Raw genomic sequence first — 23,171 nt, forward strand, 5'->3', positions numbered from 1 at the left:
ACAGGAACGCGGGGTATAATGTCCAGAGAGCGAGACCAAAACCAGACACGGAGACAGCAGCTGAAGGTAAGTGTGTTTATTTACAATGTGGTGACTCTATACAGTGCGTGCGTCGTGGTAGGATCTGGAAAGCAAGAGGAACAGGGTGAGTCTCGGGTACCAATCCTGCTATCAGCTGAGCACTGCATGAAGAACGTATTTGTGGTTCTTTGGTCTTACAGGTCCAAGTGGTGTCCAGCGGCGAGGAGAAGGAGAGGGAGGCGTTCAGGTGATCCAGGATTCGACTAGCCAGTAATTCCGTCCAGGTAAGTATCCAGGTGTCCCAGGTACGTATCCGTGAGTCCACAGTTCCGTGACGTGGCAAGGTATCTAAAACAAGGTGCATAGAAAGACGTAATCAATACTTTGTCAAGACTTGGTTAGAAACGGTGGCTGCGACTCTAACCCAGGAGGTTCGATGCTCCAGCGAAGGTCTGGTCTCAACTGGAGGCTTAAGTACTGGCAGTCTTCATTATCCTGATCTGGATCACCTGTGAAAGTAGGAACTAGAGGAGCCGCCCCAAGGCGGGGCTAAGAACCCAGATCCCTACAAGTGTATTGTATCAGGTTGCATTGGTTTTTCTAATCATTTATCTTTAATATATCATTTGATTGGCAGTTTGTTGAGATATTCATCATATCCACAGTCCTAATAGGCAGGTTTTATGACATCAGGACTGAGAAAAGCTAAGTCTACTGCTACAAGTACCATAGTCAACAGGAAGCAGGCAGTTTATCAGATTTTGGAAAGTAAAAGACTGACATTCATTTGTTTCACTCTTACTACAATGTGCAACGCTGGGGGTGGTCATATTTTAGAAAGTGGTATATGTAGTCATCATTGTATGTACCCATACAAAAATGAATGGAGCAGTGCAAGTGAAGCACCTGGGGGGCAGTTAGGAATTAGGTGTCTTGCTCAAGGACACCGTGACATATGGAAAAGTTGAGGAATCAAACCTGCGATTGTCCAGTCCCTGTGCCTACCATAATGGTCATGCAGTCAAACACACTCACTCTCACAAGATTCTATCTAATCAAGAGCGGAGCACTTGCACAGAGCAGCTGGCCAAGCTCTGGCCATTGGTAAAGCCTCACAGCTGTTTTATATACAAGCAATCAGGCAGCCGTGTGTGTGTGTGTGTGTGCATCAGAAGGAAATCCCACATTAAATGCTGGGTTCTTTGGTAGTTCCCTCTGCATCAGAGCATCTGTTAAAATATGAATTTATGTGTTTTTGTCCTTCATTTGTACTCAGTGGATCTCTGGGTTCTAAGGCATAACGCTGATGCTTAATGTAGTGTGCATTCATTACTTTAAATGAAAACCTTCCTTCCACTGGCACTCACACTCCTTCTAAAGTCTCTTGAGGATGCATGCTTGAAGTGCTCAGCCATCTTAGGCCTGAAAGTATTTAGTTTTAGATGTTTGGGCCTGTGGGCATGACTTTAATGAACAAAATCAACTTGAGTTTGTGTCGAAGACTGTAGTTGTCTGTAGGGAGAATAGTCACTTATTGAAAGCCCCACCTGTGACTTGCTTTAGCTTCAACAGTTTCAGTTAAATGCAGCCTCAGTGTAGGGATGTTCATTTTATAGTCCATGTAACATCATGTTTTGGTGCCAGAAAGCCTACAGATTTGGATGAAATAGTAATAAATCCCCAAAAGTCACTGTTTTCACAGTAATTTTTTAATTTTAATATGCATCTTTTTGAAGAACAGAGTGACTTTGGTGGGAGAGGCTCACATTACATGGAAGCTGGTGTGACAGATAACAGTTCACAGTTTCACTTTGACAACCAGTGTGGATCTATGAAGCTGTAGTTGAATTTTTCAGAAATCAGTCTTGAAGTTGAAAACAAAAAAGACCATTCTGACATGAACATGCCAAATTGACATGTAGCTGCTTATTGCAGCAACAGAAAACATTATGGAGGTGAGGGAGTACTTACCCCAAGAATCCAGCTCAGCTCCCCTCACCAACTAATGAAGGCTACCCAAGCCACAGGACAGGGCACACTGACCAGGATATTGTGCTGCTTTGGCTCAAGGAGGGAGGAATAGAGATCTGCTCAACACACCAGTAAAACAATGTAAAAAATGGAAGATTTTGCTGTTCTGCAGTGCTGTTTGTCTTGGGAATAGCCACCTAAGTTTACTCAGGTATAGCTTGAGATAAAAAGTAGGATTTCCTTTTCTTTAACTGCTTTTACTAGCAACAGAGGGTCTGTGGTTCACAGCTGCAGCTCTAACCACCATCCAGAGACTAAATGGTGCTGGTTAGAGCTGCAACTGGCAAGGGCTCCGGCCACTGCTTTGGATGGCATCTAACTAAGTAAGTAAGTAAGTAAAGTTTATTTATAAAGCGCTTTTCACAGACAAAATCACAAAGCACTGTACAATAATAAAAACAGTAAAAACAAAAATCAACCTTAAAAACCATACCAGACACAAAAACCACCAGAAGAAACAGAACAAAATCAAGAGATTAAAGCCTGGGAAAATAAAAATGTTTTTAGCTGCTTTTTAAAAACCTCCACAGAGTCAGCAAAACAGAGCTGCAAGGGCAAACTGTTTCACAATCTTGGGGCCACCGACTGAAAGGCGCAGTCCCCTTTAGTTTTTAACCGTGTTCGTGGAACAACCAAAAGATTCTGACTCTCAGAATGAAGACCACGGGCAGCAGAATATTTATTTAGTAGTTGACAAAAATGGTCAGGAGCCTGGCCATGTAATGCTCTGTATGTCAACACAAGAACTTTAAAATTAATTCTAAAATCAACCGGGAGCCACTGTAATGAAAACAGAACAGAAGTGATATGACAAGATTTACTGGATTTGGTGAGAAGTCTGGCTGCTGCATTCTGTATGGATTGCAAACGTGAGCTTGAGGCTTTATCCAGGCAAGAAAAAAGGGCATTACAGTAGTCCAGGCGAGATGTTACAAAAGCATAAATGATTTTCTCTAGGTCAACTCGGGAGACCATTTCTCTGATTTTAGAGATGTTTTATAAATGAAAGAAACAAGAACGGGAAACAGCTTAACTACAGCTTTGCAGCTGGCCAACACTGGTGGTTAGATCTGCAGACAGAGTTGTTGAGGCTCTGTGTTTCAGAGCTGATGGTTAGACTCCACCTGAACCCTCTTGGATTGGAGGCAGAGGCGAGAGAGGTGTCTACCCGAAGGTTCGAGAGCTTGAGACCCTTCAAGGCTTGAGAACCCTGGAGGCCGTAAAGAGGCTGAGACAGGGCCTGGAGAGGGCTTTGGGACTGACTTGGCATTCTTTGGAGGCTTTGGAGATTCTGAAGGCTTTGGAGGTGACTCTGGAGGCACAAGCTCTGCAGATGGTTCAGAAGTGGCTGGAGGCTCTACAGGCAGTTCTGGAGTGGGTGACTCTGAAGTGAATAATTCTGAAAATGGGTCTGTACCAGAGATGAGAACCTTTGGGGATACCGTGTCAGACACAGGGATCTCTGTGTGTTCAGAAGGCTCAGGGAGCTGTTGCTCTGAGGACTCAAGGAGCTGAGGCTCATACACTGGAGAAGGCTGGAGTCCATGGGTGACTGATGGAGGTACACTCATAAAGCTCCAGGACCGGACAAGGTGTCAGGCCAGACGCTGAAAACCTGCGCCGACCAGCTGGCAGGAGTGTTTCTGGACATTTTCAATCTGTCCCTGCAGCTCGCCATGGTTCCTCAGTGCCTCAAGTCTTCCACCATCATCCCTGTACCGAAGAAGAGGTCCATCACCAGCCTGAACGATTACCGGCCCGTCGCTCTGACCCCGGTGATCATGAAGTGCTTTGAGAGGATTCTTCTGAGGTACATCAGAGACTTCATCCCCACAAACCTGGACAGCCTTCAGTTCGCCTACAGAGCGAACCGGTCAACAGAGGATGCTGTCTCCATCACTCTGCACACAGCCCTGACCCATCTGCAGCATCCCAACACCTACGTCAGGATGCTATTTGTAGACTTCAGCTCAGCATTTAACACCGTCATTCCAGACAAGCTGGTGCTGAAGCTACTTGAGGTGGGGCTGCCCGCTTCACTGTGTCATTGGATCAGAGACTTCCTCACCAACAGGCACCAGGTGGTGAGAATAAGTGGCTCAACATCGTCTCCACTGGTCCTTAACACAGGCACGCCGCAGGGCTGTGTGCTCAGCCCAGCTCTCTTCACCCTGTTTACACACGACTGCGTGGCCATCCACCCCACAAACACAGTCGTGAAGTACGCGGACGACACAACAGTAGTGGGTCTCATTTCAGACAACAACGAGACCCACTACAGAGATGAGATTCTGCAGCTCACTCAGTGGTGTTCAGCCAACAACTTGGTGCTGAACACAGGGAAGACCAAGGAGGTCATTGTGGATTACAGAAGGTCCAGGAGGTCGGCTCACACTCCCCTTCTCATAGATGGAGAAGTGGTGGAACGTGTGGACAACATCAAGTTCCTGGGCCTCCACATTACGTCTGACTTCTCCTGGAACACAAACACCTCCCACCTGGTGAAGAAAACACAACAAAGGCTCTTCTTCCTCAGGAAACTGAGACGGGCTGGACTTTCCTCACGGCTGCTCGTGAACTTTTACAGGGCGATGATTGAGAGCATCCTCTGCCTCAACATGACTGTGTGGTATGGTAGCTGCACAGCACTGGAGAGGAAACAACTTACACGGGTGGTGAGAACAGCACAAGGCATTGTGGGATGCCCCCTCCCAGACCTGGACTCTATTTACACAGACCGGGTCAAGAAGAGAGCTGGATCCATAGCGATGGATTCCAGCCACCCGGGTCACAGACTGTTCGTGCCGCTGCCATCGGGCAAGCGGTACAGAAATATACGGACTACAACAAATAGATTGAGAAACAGTTTCTTCCCCACAGCCGTCAGAGCCATTACTCCCTGCCGTCCCCCCCTCCAACATATATCATAACCTCGCAGTCACACATACATATTCTCCACCACCACACAGCCATATTGTTCTGCACTTTGCACTGTTACATTATCTGTACTTTGCCATAATTGGACCTGCTGCTACTTCTTTGGTATTGTTGAGTGCCTTTAGTTAATTTAGTTGTATATATTGATATTATTATTATTGTGTGTTTGCTTATTTATACGGTATATATTTGACCTCTTGCACGGGAGCTGCGGTGGAAATTTCGTTGAATTCTGTTCGATGACAATAAATGCTATCTATCTGTACTGAAGGTACTACAGGCTAATGGAAACACGAGGAGCGCTGCAGCCACTGAAGACACAGGGGACTCTGCCAAATCAGCCTTCTTTCAACAACAACATCAGTGAAATGTTGGACGGTTCAGACTCCAAAGACTGTGTAGGTGGGACAGCAGCCACAGGAGACACAAGAGATGCTGCAGCCAATGGAAACATGTGCCCCTTTTCCATTGGCTCTACTTGAGGAGCCCCGCTCCACTCCACTCCACTCGGCTCGGCTCTGTAAACAATGCATCGCGTTTCCACCCGCCAGTCTGCTCGGTAGCAGAGGAACGCCTCCTTGTGTTGGTGGGAGGGGGGAGGCGGGGTCCAAAGCCACACCGTGCGCTACCGCATTTGTGTAAATAACGGAAGAGCTATGGACAACGTTGGCCCTGTGTTGTTGCTGTTTTTTGAGCTTCTGGGGATTTTCCTGAGACTTCAGGAAAAGAGGCGCAGAGGAAGAAAAGCTCTGGATGATGCGATTGTTGCACGGAGTCGGACAGCTGTTATCCACCGGACATTTTAGGCTTTACAGCGCCTTCAGCTGGGGGACAAACATTGCAGGGTAAGCTAACGCTGTTGTTTATATTCCTATTACTTCGCTACCATTCCAAAATTGTCTATCGGTGTTTTCTTCGCTCTTCTTACGCTTCAATCTGACCACACCCACGACCAATAAGTGAACAGGAGCTAGCTTGCGTCACCCACGAAAGCAGGGCCGCCCGGTTGGACACTGCTTTGAAGCAGGGCCAAAAATTGCCGGGGCTGGCCTCGAAAAAATGCCGGTGGAAACACGCGCAAAGCGAGCCGAGTAGAGTGGAGCCGGGACCTTTAGAGCCAATGGAAGAGGGGCAATGGTGAGCGCTGCAGTGTCTGCCCATTCTGAGGCAGGAGTAGATGGGGTTCTAGTTGCACCCGGCATAACCCTCTTGGAGGGATAAGGAGCATCAATGTCCAGCAAGACCCCCTCGGAGCTGTGAGAAGTGTCTTTGTCTGGCGGGACCCCATTGGAGATGTGAGAGATGTTTATGTCAGGTCAGGCTCCACAGTGGCTTCTGTGAGGTCTTCATTCAGGAGTCTGACTTTGGACAATATGCAGCAGAAATCAGTCACGATTAAGAGTTCAGGTTTTGAAAAAAGAATGTTTTCCATGAGAGTGAATGCAGTCCTTTGATGCATTATATTGCCAAAAATATGTGCTCACCGATCCAAATTATTGGAATCAGGTGTTCCAATCACTGCCAACACAAGGAGCTTGAAGAAACTAAATACTTTTAATAAACAAAAGCAAAGGCTTACAAAACTCAGGAGGACAAATAACTTGAGGTAATTACAAGGAGACACAAACTACACATTACTGTGACAATTCTTCACCAATAAGAACATGAACAGAGACTATAAAGGCTGGGCTGATGAGGGAGTGGAACAGGTGAGTGAAAGATGTAGATGGGAGTGGCAGGCTGACATGAAAAATCACTGAGGAGATGAACTGAGGGAAAGTGAACGATGGCACTAGGAACACAGAGGGGACAGGGAGCAAAACTATACAAAAATCATATAAAGAAACACCAGAAACAAACTAAGACACAAGATTCACAAGAAAACAAAAAATAAATAAAAAACACGCAGATCCTGACAGAGTTTTTCCTAACTTCTTTCTGATCATCACAGATGTAAATATATATAAAGTATCAGCACAGACTGTGCTCTGTCTTTTTACTGTGTGTGACTGTAGTCAGACAAGGTTGTGTTTAAGTAAGTCAACTTTATGTATTTACCACTTTTCACAGGATAAAAACCACAAGGTGCTTCACAGTAAAAATGTAATAACAAATATACATAAAAACATTGAACACAAAAGATAAAACAAACAGAGGGGCAGAAAAGAAAAAAAAACAACAAAAAAGCATAAAAGTAAAATACAGGAGTTTTTCAAGACTTTCCAGAACCTTGCAGCAGTGATGATATACATATAACATATGTGCAAAATTATTTTTTTTCTTTTTTTCATTCCACAGAAATAGATGTTATTGTGTTATAAAGAACCTAAAATAGATGAAAGTAGCATTCCTAGAAGGAATACATGTTGGTCACCGCCTTGCATCCTAAAGTTTAAAAGAATTATATAACACAGTCTCTTAGCACACTGAATATGATTTGGGGATGACTCCCAGCTATGACCAAACCAGCTAAGGTTGATTAGTTATGGTGGCCATCTTGAATTGGGTTGACTCTAAAAGTTAGTCATACATTTAAAACTTGAAAAAAGAAGTATATATTTACAGAATAGAATCTTTTAATTTGGTCCAGGTTATACAAAATGCTTTACAATATACACTCACTGGCCACTTTATGAGGTACACTTTGCTAGTACCTGGTTGAACCCTTTTTCGCCTTCAAAACTGCTTTAATTCTTTGTGGCACAGCTTCAACAAGTTGTTTGAAATATTCCTCAGAGATTATGGTTCATATTGACATAAAAGCATCATGCTGTTGCTGCAGATTTGTCAGCTGCACATCCTTGATGTGAGTGTCCCATTTCACCACATCCCAAAGGTGATCAATTGGATTGATATCTGGTGACTGTAGAGGACACTGGAGTTCAGTGAATCAAGACTCATCGGAGCAGACAATTTTTTTCCAATTTGTTATTGTCCAATTTTGGTGAGTCAGTGTGAACTATAGCCTCAGTTTCCTATTCTTAGCAGACAGTAATGAGACCCGTTGTCAGGGTTTCCCCCAGAAAAGAGGCTAAGCCTGGTGGTAGGTGGCCAATCGCCGGCCGGCCATGATTTAGTTAAAAAAAATGATTAAAGTTGAAAATATGGCTATTTATAATATTGTAAAATACTTGTCTCAAATATTTACACAACTATAGTTTTACAAAAAGGCACTTTTGAAATATTTTTTAAACAAAAATCCAATTAAAATAAATACTAATTGTTTGCACCTAATTTGAATCCTAATTTAAGTCACATTTACAAATAAATTAAATTAACATAAATTAAAAAGTGCAAACAAAGCACCAACACACGTCTCACTTCCAGGCCAATGAATAACAACAGAGAACTCTGACAGACAGACAGATGCTGTACTGCACTGTGCTTTTTGTGGCACAGGCTGCATGTTGGATCACTACATGGAACAACAAAACAAAACATATCTAATGCTGAATTTAATAGCATCATTTTACTGTTAAACATGGAGGAATTAGCATGTGTCATATTAATATTTTCACTAAGTACAAAACATGCTTACTGTATTCGGTCTGTATTTCGGCTCAACTAACCATTGTGGTCTATAAACACTCCTTTTTAGCGGCTGCAGCAGTAACCTCCTTCCGTCAGTTTTGATTTGTTTCGTTATCTTTGTGATCTCTCATAGACAGATCATATAAATGCTGATACAGCAAAACCAGCTCCGCTATTGCACCAAAATCGTCCATTTTGAATGGAGTGGGACATGCGTGGTCCGCGCGAAGTTACAAAAATTGGGAGGTGCACAATCACGTGCCGCAACACTATGCGGGGCCTTCACGCAGGGGCGGGGACAGCGCAATTGCGTCACTGTTGGCGCGCGAACTCTCGTGTGGTGAGCAACACATCAGGTTGATGTGGGTGGGAAAAATTACGTATTTTACAATAAACAAGCGGAGCTTAGCCTGGCGGCCCACCAGGCTTACAATACACTGAGGGAACCCCTGTGGTCTGCTGCTGTAGCCCATGTGTTTCACGGTTGGGCGTGTTGTGAGTTCAGAGATGGTATTCTGCAGACCTTTGTTGGAGCAAGTGGTTATTTAAGCTGCTGTTGTCTTTCTGTCATCTTGAACCAGTCTGCCCATTCTCCTCTGACCTTAAAAAGGTTTTTTTTGTCCACTCAAATGCCCCTCACTGGATATTTGTTTTTTCTTTTTTAGATCTCTTTAAACCCTAGAGATGGTTGTGTGTTAAAATTCCAGTATATCAGTAGTTGCTGAAATACTCAGATCAGCCTGTCTGGCACCAACAATCACGACACATTCAAAGTCACTTAACCCCTTTTTTCCTCATTCTGATGCCCAGTTTGAACTTCAGAAAGTCATTTTCACCACGTCTACATGCCTGAAGACATTGCATTGCTGCCAAGTGATTGGCTAACTAGAACTTTTTTTTTTTAGCTTGTTGCCTATAGTTTCTTCTTTCAGCTATAACTGCCCACAGCCAGATACAAAAGTTTTTCTTCATTTTATAGACATATTGGAGTAATATGTTTTTTAACATCACTTCCCAACCTGGGGCATCTGTGAGAGGAAATAGGAGTACCCGTAGTAAACTCACGTCTCTACAGAGAGAGAACATGTAAACTCCACCCAGAAAGGCCCTGTGATGAACTTGCAACCTGTCCAGGGTGTTCCTGCCTCTTGCACATTGACTTGCTGGAGATAGGCACCAGCTCCCCGCGACCAAGAAAGGAAAAAGAGGTAAAGAAAATGGATGATTACAAAACTTGCGGCAGGTGTAGGTGGGCGTGGCAGGCAGACAAGAGATAGACTGAGGAGAAGTGAATGATGACAGAGGCACAGAACAAGACAAAACATGAAGACAACAATAAACCCAAACCAAAAGAAACCAGAAACACTAAATACAAAAAGAAACACACAGTAAAACCGAATCCTGACATTTCTGCTCTAACACACCTGATTCAGATGGTTTAATCACCTCCTCACCAAATCATCAAGTTCTCCAGCAGCATGGCAACAAGTCATCCATTTAAAGGAAGAACACATCTAAAACATGCAGGAGAGCGGCCCAGGGGAATGGAGTTTGATACCCCTGATTTAGACAATCCGATATTTTGGTAGAAAGCTTTAGTTTCAAGCTTTTTGCTAAAGCCTCAGCGTCTTTGTTTCCCCAAGTAGTTTATTCTATTGTATTGTAGGACTTTGACAGTTTCAGGTCACAATGTTTTTTTAAAAACTCTTTTTAAAATATTTTTAACATTGTACATCAACAGCAATGAACAAGCCTCATCTGATCACAGCACCTTTTTTCCATATTTGGTAAGCTTTAGTGTGCATTTTGGCAAATTCCAAATGGCCTTAATATTTTACTGTAAGCAATGACAACTCTTCCATGAAGCTCAGCTATGTGCAGCTTCTGATAGTCCTGGGCAGCTCTTCTAAAGAGGGAAGAGCTGCCCAGCTTCATACATGTTAGCGTTGGATGTTTCTCTTATTAATGCCCTCTTTATCAGCTCTGTGAGTTTTGGTGGACAACTTTCTATTGGCAGGTTTTCTGCGGAGGCATCATTTTTTCATTTCATAATAATGGATTTGGACGTCTGAGGAATGTTCAGGGTTCGAGGATATTTTTGGGTCAATCAAATTTGATCTGTACTTCTCAAAATCTTTGTCCCTGACCTGTGTGGAGACCTCCTTGGTCTTCATGATGTCTCTTGCTTGGTGGTAGTCCTTACTACTCAGAGCTGTTGTACTGGTGTTGTTTCAAGGGTTTTTTCAAACAGAATTTGACACTTAATTTGCTCTCAGGTAAATCTTATTTAACTAATTCTGCATCTACTGAAGGAAATGGTTGCAGCTTCAGATCGAAGGGGATGGAAACTTTTGCAACCTACTTTACCTGTTACATGTATCACCTGCATTAAATTGTTAAAACATATTTTTCTGGAAAGCCTCACAGAGCAAATACAATGTTATTAAGATGCAATTAAAGATGTAAATTAAGATAAATTGTAAAGGCACCAGAGGCAGTTTCATCAAACTGAACTTATTCATAGTAAGTAATACCATATCACACCATTCTTATTCTCACAAAAGATTAGTTGGACAGACCTTGAGCTTCTCTCTAGAGTAAAACTCATGCTGCATATGTACATTGTATAGAGTTCTCATGCTATTTCCAGGAAAACCTAAACCTCACTTGTGTAGCATCTGTACAGCTTGGCAAGTGGTTTTATTCACATGATGTGCATGAGTAAATATTCACTGCAGCCATCTGCGGGCACCCCAAAAAGCCTTCAGGGCTCTGCACACATCACGTACATTTACATATAGTCAAACAGTATGTCCTATGCAAATTCAGAATCTTATCAGATCTTCATGTTTTATTGTTTGCTGTTGTTTATTCCACAAAAACAGTTCATTTGTATTTTGCTTGGAGATTGTTTCTCATATTGCAGATCATTTCTCTATTTCACTCTGTATGGAATGAGCATGACTTCCCAGAAAATGCCCCTTCAGAATGTATGTGTGTGTGTGTGCTTGCATCTACTGTATGTGTGTGTTTTGGAGTGATTAATGAATGTATCTGGATAGCATCAGCAGGCCATGACTGCATGACTGCAAGGAAATCATTTCTCCTCTCCCTGGACTGCTGATTCAGAGCTCACAGGAATTTTTGATGATTGCTAAAATCACATCATAAGGGTGCTACTCATAATAACCCCAATCATGACAACAGTGGAAGGTGTGAGAAGTTGCCATTTAGAAGGAAAAAAAAGGCATAAACAATATCGGCTTGACTGTTTGTTGGATAAAGGCCAAGGTTTGGGCAATCAAGAGGAGCCATGTCTCGTGGTAAAGTGCTACAGTGTTGTGAAAATTTGTTTGTTTCCTTACAGATTTCTTTTGTTTTTGCTTTTTTTGTCACACCTAAATGTTTCAGGTCATCAAACAAATCTTAATATCAGACAAAAATAACCTGAGCAAGTACAAAATGCAGTTTTCAAATGATAACTTCATTTATTAAGGGGAAGAAAGTATCCAAACTAACCTGGCTCTGTGTGAAAAAATAGTTTCCCCTGTTGATAAATCATGAATTAACTACAATTTGTTCATTTTGACTACCTATAGCTAGGCCTCATCACTGCCAGACCTGTAGAATCAGGAAATCACTGAAACAGAGCCATTATGTTCAAATGGAGAAAACATGGAAGAGTGGTGAACCTTCCCACCAAAACAACTCCAAGAGTGCATCTCTGACTCATCCAGGAGGTCCATCTAAAGCTCTGCAGGCCTCTCCTGCCTCAGTTCAGAATTCACCAATCAGAAAGAGACGACTGGCAAAAACGACCTCCATGGCCAAAACCACTGCTGAGCTGAAACAACACAAACACGTCTTACATTTGCCAAAAAATAAAACATCTTGATCATCCCAAAGACTTCTGGGAAAATATTCTGTGGACTGACGAGACAGAAGTGGATGTTTTTGGTGTTACAGCTGGTGTAAAACAAACACTGCATTTCAGACAAAGAACATCCCATCTACAGTCAAACATGGTGGTGGTAGTGTGATGGTCTGAGGCTGCTTTGCTGCTTCAGGACCTGGGTGATCTGCTCTACTTGATGGAACCATGATACCTGCTCTCTACCAGAAAATCCTGAAGGAGAATGGCCACGAGTTCATCACCTTAAAGCCAAGAACACTTGAGTTCTGCAGCAGGACGATGATCTGAAGCACAGCAGCAACATTCCTCCTCAGAAAGGGAAAGACTCATCAGGTATCATGAACACTTGGCTGCAGTTGTTGCTGCCAAGGATGGAACAAGCAGTTATTAGGTTTAGGAGGCAATTACTGTTTTACACAGGGCCAAGTTGGTTTGGATGGCTTTGTTCCTTTAATAAATGAAATCAGCATTTAAAAACTGCATCATGTATTTACTCAGCTTATCTTTGTCTATTATTATTATTATTATTAATAATAATAATCTGAAACACATAGGGCGTACGAGGGCAAATACTTTTTCACAGCACTGTATATGCGTTGGCTCAAACAAAGATAGGGTTGGGCATTTGAACTGGATTTCCAATTGTACCTTAAACTGCATTGAAAGACTTGTAAATGTCAGCATGAATAATCATTTCCATTAGAAGAAAACCAGATAGCCTATCATAAATAATAAAATGTCAACAGAGGAGGCAAATCTTTCATATTCTGCACTATGATGATGGCTTTGAAATTGTTGGTGGAAAGAAAAAAAAAGAGAGTAAAGAAACGTGGAGAAAAAGCCATAGAGATTGAAAGTCAAAGGGTTATACACAGACCTGGCTTATGCACCGTGTTTCTTGTTTGGTACAATATTAAAAGTTCTCTCAGCAATGCAGAGCATCAAGTTGATTTGGCATTTTTATTCTGGCCATTTGTGGCTGAAACTCTGAGACATGGTGAGGTTAATAACACACTGTGACCTTTTGTTTCAGACATGGAGCACCCACAAGAGCTCTGCTGGGTAAAATTAGTTGGTTTGCAGAAATTTATCTGCTATACAATCAATTCAAAACATTCACCACTCTTGGAACATGTTTATACTGTTGCTGGTTCATAAAATGTTTTGGTAACGGAAACACAAACAAACATTTATTCATCCACTTTTGACTTTTGGCACCAGGCGGGGAATATTAACGTTTTGTAAATAATAGCATTTTTTTTCCAGATCAAATGGAATTAATTAAACAGGAGAGGTGAGGGTGGCATCACCTCTTAATTTGCCTTTCTAGAACAAATACTGGCACAAGTCTATCAATCCATCCGTCTGTCCATCCATCCATCCTCTTTTTCAGTTCATCAGAGGGTCACATAGAAACAAATGAGACAAACAATCGTTAATGCTCTCACTCACACCTAGGGACAAATTAGAGATGCCAAATGACCTAACATGCATGTTTTTGGTCTGTGGGAGGAAACTAAAGTACCCAGAGAAAACCCACGGTGAGAACATCAAACTCAGCCCCAGAAGGCCCCAGGCTTATTAAAAACAGTTGGACAGAAATGTGTGTCAAATCCTGTGACTAAATGCTAAAGAGAGATTTCTGTCCAAAAAAGTGATTCATGAACCAACTAATGACACTTAAACAGAAAAAAATAAGGTTCCAGTGGGCTAAAGAAAAGCAGCCATTAACTGTGGATGTTTGAGTGAAAATGATCTTCAGTGATAAATAATAAAACCTCACCGTACAAAAAGAAAGATAATGGAACTTTTGGTTGCAGCTCCAAAAAAAGATTTTTAAAGAATAAAACACTGGCACTAAAAACTTAAGCAATGTTTTACCTCTGACTTTAAATTTGAACTTGACCATAGTTGTACTTTTGCACATGTGTGTCTACAGTGTAAATTTACAACAGAAAGTGTAATGAAACAGCAGAGGACAGGCTTCTCTGGGATTTGCACAGATGCCTTCATAGCCTCAGGCAGATTGTGTCCCATCATCTGGTTGCACACAAAGTTCGTTAGGACACTTTCCCTATTTCATTTAGCTGCTGCATTGCACCAAAACATTTTGGGCTGCTTGTGTTGCATTGGAGCCCCTGAGGCTTAAATGTTCAAGTGACAGATCCCAGAATATGTTTTATCTAAACCCTCTGAGCAGAGATGAGCAGAAACACCCTACATCAACCAGCTGAGGCTCATTTCAGGACTAAACCCGGGTTTAACACCTCTGTGTGCTTCTCACGCCAAGGTTTTTACTTATATAAAAGCAGATTAAGGTGAATTTATGTCCCCTTCAATATAACTTCAGTGTCTTGAAAAAGAATTTTATACCCTTTTAATTTTGTTTTGTTACAACTACAAACATCAAAGTACTTACTGCAATTTTATATCATAGACTAACACATAATTGTGAAATTAAAGAAAAAAAATGAGACAGTTTTAATTTTTATTTATTTTTTTTACAAATGAAAACCTGAAAAGTGTGGTGTTCTTTTGTATTTTGCCCGCCTGAGTCAGTTCTTTGTAGATCTACCTTTTGCTGCATTTCCAGCTGCAAGTCTTGTCTTTCAGAGTGTGTCCCTAACAGCTTTGCACATCTCGACACTGACATTTTTGTCCTTCTTTACTAAACAGTTGCAGCTCATTCATAATAATGTTCATCAATCATCAAATCAATTATAATAGCTAAGATCTTCATGCATGTGTCTGCTGAGAATGTAACGTATTGCTGATGGTTGTTTTGTTTGAGGACCCAGGAGTGCGAGCAGCAGGTGAGAAACATGCAGATATGTTTAAATCCATAATCTTTTAATAAACAAAACCAAAAAGCCAGGACTGATCAGAGGAGTTTCACAATAGTTTGTCTGCTTCTCACTGAGAACATTTGACAGGAACATATTAGCAACAGGTGTGATGAATAAGTGATCACAGGAGCTGAAGAAACAATAGTCACGAGAACACACAGAGGTAAAACCGGCAAAACCTACTAAACAAACTGAACAATGCAGTAAGGTAAATGCTGTGTTGGTTGAGATCAGACCACACTCAGTATCAGTGTTAATTCACACACACCTGATGTTCATTAACAGACACACAGCAGCTCAGAGTTTATGTGCCTTTAATCAGAGGAATCCAAAAGATCGACTTTCTTTATCATCATTAGTAACAGCACTGTCCAAACTTTCTTCTTCTTTGGTTTTATCTACGGTTGCAACACCAAGTAATTTTTTTTCCTCAGTATCTAAAGTTAAAATAATTTTTAACTCAGTCTGAGGTCAATGTGGAAGCAGTCATCAAACAGGTGACAGACTTCTGAAAGAGGTTTAGGTTTTCCAGACTCTGAAGATATTAGAAGGCACACAAACGCGCTGAATTTCACCACTGAGCATTCTTTTAAACTGCCAAACCCATAGGGGGCATTTTTAAATCATCCTTTATGGTCGCTGATCCAGAAGCAGCGACGTTGAATGGCGGCGGGATTGTGCCTTCATATCGGGAGGGACAGATGGTGTAAAACCACTGCCCTCCAAGCTCTCCTTCTCCTTTGCAATTCAACGTATTATAGTAGTTTGGTGTTTTTTACAAACAGGCAAAAGGACTAATGCGCAGACCTTTAAATCTCCAGTTACCAAAGTTCACAAAAAGTTCACAAAAACGAAGAATTCACAAATTTTCACTTTGGCTGGAGGTTTCATTATCAATCGTTTTTAGCGCTATTAAACAGAGGTTACATGTGGATGAAAAGTTTACCAGACATCTGTTAGGTTTGGGAGAGTTGGTCAAACTCAAAATTCAGGCAGACAAGAAGGAACTCAAGAAAACTAATTCATTAACAAGAAGGAATACAAAGGCTGATGAGGCCGCAACGAAATAACAAAAACTTACAAAACCAGGTTTTCAGGAACATGAGGAGGCGAGACACAGGGGGACGCAGACAACACATGGGAGTGACCACAGACCAGTGAGTAAGTGGAGGAGATAACCGGGTGATTAGGAGAAGTGGGCACAGGTGAGTGATTTCAAAACTTGGGGCAGGTGTAGATGGGCGTGGCAGGCAAACAAATGATTAACTGAGGACAAGAGAATATGACAAAGACCAGGGAACAAAAAACAACTGACAAAACTAAACACAGTAACAACCAAAAACAGAACAATAAACCCAAAACAAAAGAAACTTAAAGAACAACCCAGACAAGAACCCAAATCCTGACCATATCCGGCTACGTGTGGACTAGGCCCAAGGTGAAAGAACTTCAGAAATCTTCAAATTTAGTTTGCTTGCGATTGTTTGGTCTTCATTTATGAAAACAACCCAAGCTTTCAATATCAATATGTACTTTCAGTGTTTTATCCCCAAGATATTGTTCATTACAGTCTGTGATTGGGCCCGCCATCAGCAAACTACTGAATGATGTGTACACAAATGCCATTAGAGAGCTGGGTACAGTTTGCAGTTTATGTGTGATTTTCTGAGTGCTGCAGTCCTGGAAATCCTCCAAAAACACTTCAAAGGCATGAGGTGTAATTAGATAGAGTTCTGTTTCTGTATTGCAAAGCTGTGCTGACAGCAAACAAACTTATAATGACTGAAGTGCATGGCTTATTAGCTATAAATGACATTAGTTCAGATATTTTTGGGCAGTAATTTGGTTCTAATGGTATTCTTCATGACATTTTAAGAATTATTGATGTTTGATGATGTTTTTTGTTTTTGCCCAAACAAATTTGTAGAATTCCAATGAAAATATATTGTGAGAATGAAAGAATATTTGCTGTTTAAAAGCAGTCAAGTTTGTTCTTTACATCTTTTTAATTTTATTTTCTATTTTAGTGTTGTTTTCCATTTTGAAAAGTCACTGATCTTGCACGGATTGTTCTCATTAAATCATTGTCTTTTTCCAATCTTAGAACATCATTTCCACCTTTTATCAGTTAGAAATTTGACTATTTAGGTGTAAACATTTGTTCAAAGTTTGCTTGTAAGAAATACTGCAGTCAGCTTTTTAATGCCAACAGCTTTTATCCAGCTAAATCTGCTTGTTTCTTTCTGTCCCCACAGACTAATGGTTTCTTCTGCGGAGCTCTGAGAAGACTGAAGATCTCTGTGTTCTTACTCCCAATCCAATGGAAACAGACATTATAATTTAGTCATTAGTTTTTCAGCAGTTGCCTGGCTTTTCAGTGCTTCAAACTTCTTTACATTTCATTGTAACGTGAAGTAAAAATAGTACTTTATATTTGTTGCACCTGGTGTAAAAAAAACTCCAACAGAACAGGATTAAAATACTTTTAGTGCCAACTACCCTGTGCCAAGATGGATGAAGTACCAAACAACAGGACTTCCTTGGCCAAAGGTGCCAAGGACATTGCAAAGGAAGCCAAGAGGCAAGCTGCCAAAAATTTTAACAAAGCTGTTGATCGTGCCTCTGATGAATACTCGGCCCATCGCAGCTACAACCGATTTGACAACGAGGCCGAGGAAGAGGACAACTACAACTCTTACACTCAACCAGATGCTCACTATGCTGATAATGCAGCCAACGATGAGGATGAGGCATCTAGTGATGCAACAGAGGGCCACGATGATGAAGATGAGATATACGAGGGAGAGTACCAAGGTGTACCCGCCTACAATGATGGGAAGCCCCGGGACGGTCAGGTGGCGCTGGGCCAGCCAGTTTCTGACAGCCTGAAGAGTCGCAAGGAGCTGGAGAATGAGAGGCAGGCGGATGAAGAAGAGCTGGCCCAGCAGTATGAGCTGATCATGCAGGAGTGCGGCCATGGGCGATTCCAGTGGCAGCTCTTCTTTGTCCTCGGCCTGGCGCTCATGTCAGATGGTGTGGAGGTGTTTGTAGTAGGCTTTGTCCTGCCCAGTGCAGAGACAGACATGTGCGTCCCTAACTCTGGTGCCGGATGGCTTGGTAAGTTTGAAATTTTCCTTTTTTTTGTTTTGAAAGCGCATCTAACTGAGTTGTGAGTGCTGGAAGCCTAGTTGGTGAAAAAAATCCCAGAAAATTGTAGGAAAATTGTGAGAAAATATATGAATTTTTAGTTGCTGTTTCACAGAATTCCGAGTGTTTGCAACCAAGTGACCATGAAGATTGGGACGGTTTTTTGAGTGGCCAGTTTTTGAAAACCATAGCTTATTTTTATGTGCAAGTTCCATGCATTTCTTCTGCTCCTTACCAGCTTGCTTTGTACCCACCTCAGCAACTGCCCCCACATTTGTGATTTATTCTTCTGAAAAGCTGGTAAAGCTATTTTCCATAAGCTCTTTGAAGGTTTTTTTCAGGTTTTTAGGTTATTTTTTTATTACTTGCCACTGAAAGATGGATGGTAATGTTTTTGCATATGTGTGTGTGTGTGTATTTGTTTGTCTGTTAGCAAAATATTCCATGGACCATTGAACAAATTTTAATGAAACTTTCAGGAAAAAAATCACTGGATATACCTCTACAACCTGTTAATTTTGGAGTTAATCTGAAGTGGGCAGCCACAGTCAGCTGACCGTAGGAAACAGAAATGGCATCAGTTCAGTCATTTTACAGATATTAAGCTAATATTAGATGTGCTTACAGCTGATAAGTCATTCTAAACACATTCTTTGAGATCTATTCATTGCATGATATCTTTGCTTAAATACTTGCATTAATATGTGGAGTCAGTTCTGTTTGTCTGTTAGCAAAAAATCTCAAGATGTCTTTTAATGAAACTTTCAGGAAATAGTCATGTACATCTACAACTGAATAACCTTTGGAGTAAATCCATGGTTGAGAGTCATATTCTGAGTGTGAGATTGCACAGAATGTTAGTTAGAAGGTTTGACCAAATGCTACAGCTCTGTCATTTCTCAACAAAAGATAATCTTAGTCTAAAATCTGACATGTAAGGCAGTGGAGGATATGCATTCCTTCAGAAAATGCTACGTCTTTAACTTGTCATGGTTTGGTTTGTGTTTTAGTACTGATTACTGTTCCTCAAAACATCTGAAGTGAAGGGCGATGTTCTTTAAAGGAAAACAGAACATATTTCTTTATTTAACCAGGTAAACCCCGTTGAGATCCAGGTCTCATTTTCAAGGGGGACCTGGGCAGAAATCTGCAGTACACAGCAACCTGGTTACAAAAACCAAGTTGATTAATGCATATACACAGGTAGAAAAATATAAAATAAATTTAAAAACAGTGACACTGTTTTAAAGAATCTCGTTGCCTGTTTTTAAGAATCGCTCGAAATAAGTCCAGTGAAATCAGTTCTGACATGTTGAGTTCAGACTGGAGCTGATTCCAGGCTGAAGGAGCCGTCACACTGAAAGCTTGCTTTCCTTTTTCAGTTCGATAACGTGGAACATGCAAAAAAAAAGTGGTATTGGAGCGTAAAGAATGGGAATTAATAGATCTATATAAAAGAGAATTGAAATAATTTGGAGCCAAACCAAGTAGAGATTTATAAATAAGGACCTATGAATAGAAACAGAGGTGTTTGTGCCTTTGTTCAAATACAGATTTACAGTGAAAGGTTGTCTTGTAAACTGTTTAAAAATGTATTTTACTGTTAATAAGGTCTTAAATATCTAAGGACGTGAGACTGAGAGTACATGTTTTAAAAAAATAGTAAAACAACTTTCCTTGTCTTCCAGAAGTCTTAAATTCAACAGAAACTAAACTTTAAAGTAACCTTAGATTAAATCTGACTGATGCAAACTAACTGGATTAGTCTAAGATATAAAACACAAACGAACAGCTGCAATCGATTTGTGTTGTGTACAGAATACAGAAGATGTTGGGTGACACTTTCAGCTAGTTCACTACTGCAGAAGCAGCCACTGAGTTGTCATGGCACCAGGTATTTGGATACATGAGTAGGACGTGTTATCACTCCCACTCTTGGAAAAAAAATGTGTCAGTATGTTTGAATGAGAGAGATTTGACCTATGTGTTCTATTACCAAAAAATTAAAAACAGCACTGAAGCATCAACAACTTTCTTTAATTCACATTACAGAGACTCAGAGTTAAATCATCACCTTTTCACCACATATTAATGATTATGTGGTGAGAAGAATGCTAACCTTCTGGGATCAGGATGGTTTATAATTCAACCTATTTCTCCTGTATTCTGACTCATCTCTCTGTGGGAGACAGGAGGGAAAAAATAGAAACAATGAGTCATTTTACCAACTGGCTTTCACATCGCATAAATAATGGATGTGTGTACATGTTCACTTGGGAAGCGTGAACCTTACAGACTGCATACAGTATCTTCTGAAAAAGGTCACTGACTCTCTAAGTGGTTGATAAGAGTATTTTCAGTAGAGGTCCTGCCTGAAAGAAAGAAATTATAAAAAATAAATAAGTACAAATAGTAATACAGAACAAGATTGAGAAATGTTCATTTCTCTTCGAGCTGATCTCCAGTTTATGACTCAGTGTTTGAAGCAGAGAGAAGCTCATTTGCATCAGTATAATGAGCTCAGTTAAAAACAAAGGCCTAGAAAGAAATGCATATTGCCCACAACCTTTAATTTCAGAGATTTAAACTAAAATCAATCTATACTTAGAAGGGACACAGTGATAGCCGTTTTGGTCAAACCTATAAATGACATTTCTCATGTAATATTTGGACATCTCGTAAGATGCAAGAAGACTTTATACCTAAATGAGCACAACCTTGTTGAGGTGTTTCAGTCTGGATTTAAAACCTGCCCAAAGTACCGAGTCAGCACTGCTGTAGATTTTTAACAATGTTTTTTGAGCCACAGACTCTGGTCACTGTTGGACCAGCTGCCTCAGACAGAGTAGCCTATCAGAGCCTCCTGTCTCACCTGGGAAGCTGGGAGGACATTCAGAGTGCTTCTCTAGAGTGGTATAGATCCTATTTACCAGAGAGGAGTTATTGTGTTTCTGTTGGAGCCATTAGGCCGTCTGTGGTGTGACTCAGGGATCTGTGCTTAGTAGTACACATTCACTTGCAAGTCTTTTCAAAATATTCAAATATTTTTACAAAAAATCTTTAAAACAAATTTTTAAAATTTAAAATTTTTAATTCCTTCAGAAACATTGTTCATGTTGAAAGCATACTTAGGCATACTTGCTCTATTTTTGTCTTTTAGCTTTTAGCTAGCATTTGCTGCTTTCAGCTTTTAGCTTTTTTTTTTTTTTAGCTTTTGCTACCTTTAATTTTGAACTAGTGTTTTGCTGCTTTTAGTTAGCGTTCTGTTAGTATTTCCCTTTAGCTAGTATTTGCTTATTTTAGCATTTAGGTACCAACACTTTGCTACTTTTAGATGAAGGAAGGAATTGTGCCAGGGGCTGTGGTGGCTTGGTGGTCGGTGCTTGTAATCCTGAGGTTGCAGGTTCAATCCCAGGTTGCAGCAAGAAGAGCATCCGGTGTAAAGACATTGCCAAGTCATTTGTGCAGGTTTGCTTGCTGTGGCAACCCCTGAAGAAGGGAGCAGCTGAAAGAAGGAAGTGTGTTGTTAATTTTAAGCTAGCATTTTGCTACTTTTACCTATAGGCTAAATTTTTCTTGCTTTTAGATAGCATTTTGTCAATTTCAGGTTTTAGCTGGTGTTCTCAAACTTCTATTTAACACTTTGCTCCATCCTGCTTTTAGCTTGCATTTTTGTCCTTTTAGCTTTTAGCTAGTGTTCTGCTCCTTTTAGCTTTAACAACTCAGTTCCAGCTTCTTCAGCAAATGTCTTCAAAGTCATTCAGAACTCAGCATTCTCACTGCATTTTTACAGAAAATGCAATTTCTCAATGGTCATTACAAATGAAACTAATCATGGTGGTTTACTGTATAAATACAGCTGGATAACTATCAACCACTATCCAGTGTTTTTATGATATTTTGCTAACGCACATTGACTCCAATAGCTGTTGGCAAAGGTTTAGGAAACAAATCTTGCATAATTAATTATCTCTCACAGTTAGGGATGCCTTTCAGATAAAACCACAGCAAGTTTTAGTTCAATATAGGTAATATGAACAATGACAGACCTATCTCAGATCTTTTAGTTCTAGCAAAAGGGTTTGAGTCATTGGTATCTGTCCAGTTCAAACAGTTACTTCAAACTAACAACATTCTTAACAATTTCCAATCTGGCTACAGGGCAGGACACAGTACAATCACAACAACCTTAAAAGTGATAGATGATGTTAAAACAGCACTTGAAAGTAAACATGCTTGTTTAGCATTGTATAAGGATCTAACTATAGATGATTGACACCGTGGACCACTGTCATCTAACCAACATCATATAATAACTTGGCTTTAATTTAAACATGGTTAGTTGGATTAACAGCTACCTACTGTATTTTCTGCACTATAGGGCTCACTGGATTATAAGACGCACTGTCAAGGAATGGTCCATTTTTGAACTTTTGTCATATATAAAGCGCACCGGACTATAGGGTGCATCGTCGTGCACCTCCCAATTTTTGTAACTTTGCACAGACCACGTGCGCTGCACTCCATTCAGAATGGAAGATTTTGCTGCTCTAGCGGAGCTGGTTGGCCTGTATCAGCATTTATATGATCCCTCTATGAGAGATCACAAAGAAAATCAAACAATTCAAAACTCACAGAAGAATACTGCACAGACGTAAGCTTCAAGTATAAACTCCTCCACCACTCATTTAGGTTTGCGGAGCTCTGTGCAATGCTACAAAGAGCGACTATAACTGGGCATTAAT

The 23,171-nt window shown here is 40.8% G+C and overlaps 1 protein-coding gene across 2 annotated transcripts in view; it reads left to right on the top strand.

Moving 5' to 3' along the window:
• LOC108244756 (synaptic vesicle glycoprotein 2C) overlaps positions 1-23,171 on the top strand; it is a 152,048-nt gene that overhangs the window by 10,638 nt on the left and 118,239 nt on the right. Inside the window, exon 2 of one of the 2 annotated variants that reach the window (XM_017431198.3) lies at positions 17,535-18,396. In XM_017431198.3, the coding sequence (XP_017286687.1) occupies positions 17,790-18,396 (607 nt within the window). In that variant the 5' untranslated portion in view covers positions 17,535-17,789. Of the gene's footprint in view, positions 1-17,534; positions 18,397-23,171 lie in introns of those variants that run through there. The other variant, XM_025009351.2, reaches the window with a different exon arrangement.

This window comes from Kryptolebias marmoratus, linkage group LG14 (genome assembly GCF_001649575.2).
Source record: "Kryptolebias marmoratus isolate JLee-2015 linkage group LG14, ASM164957v2, whole genome shotgun sequence".
NCBI classification, from domain to species: domain Eukaryota; kingdom Metazoa; phylum Chordata; class Actinopteri; order Cyprinodontiformes; family Rivulidae; genus Kryptolebias; species Kryptolebias marmoratus.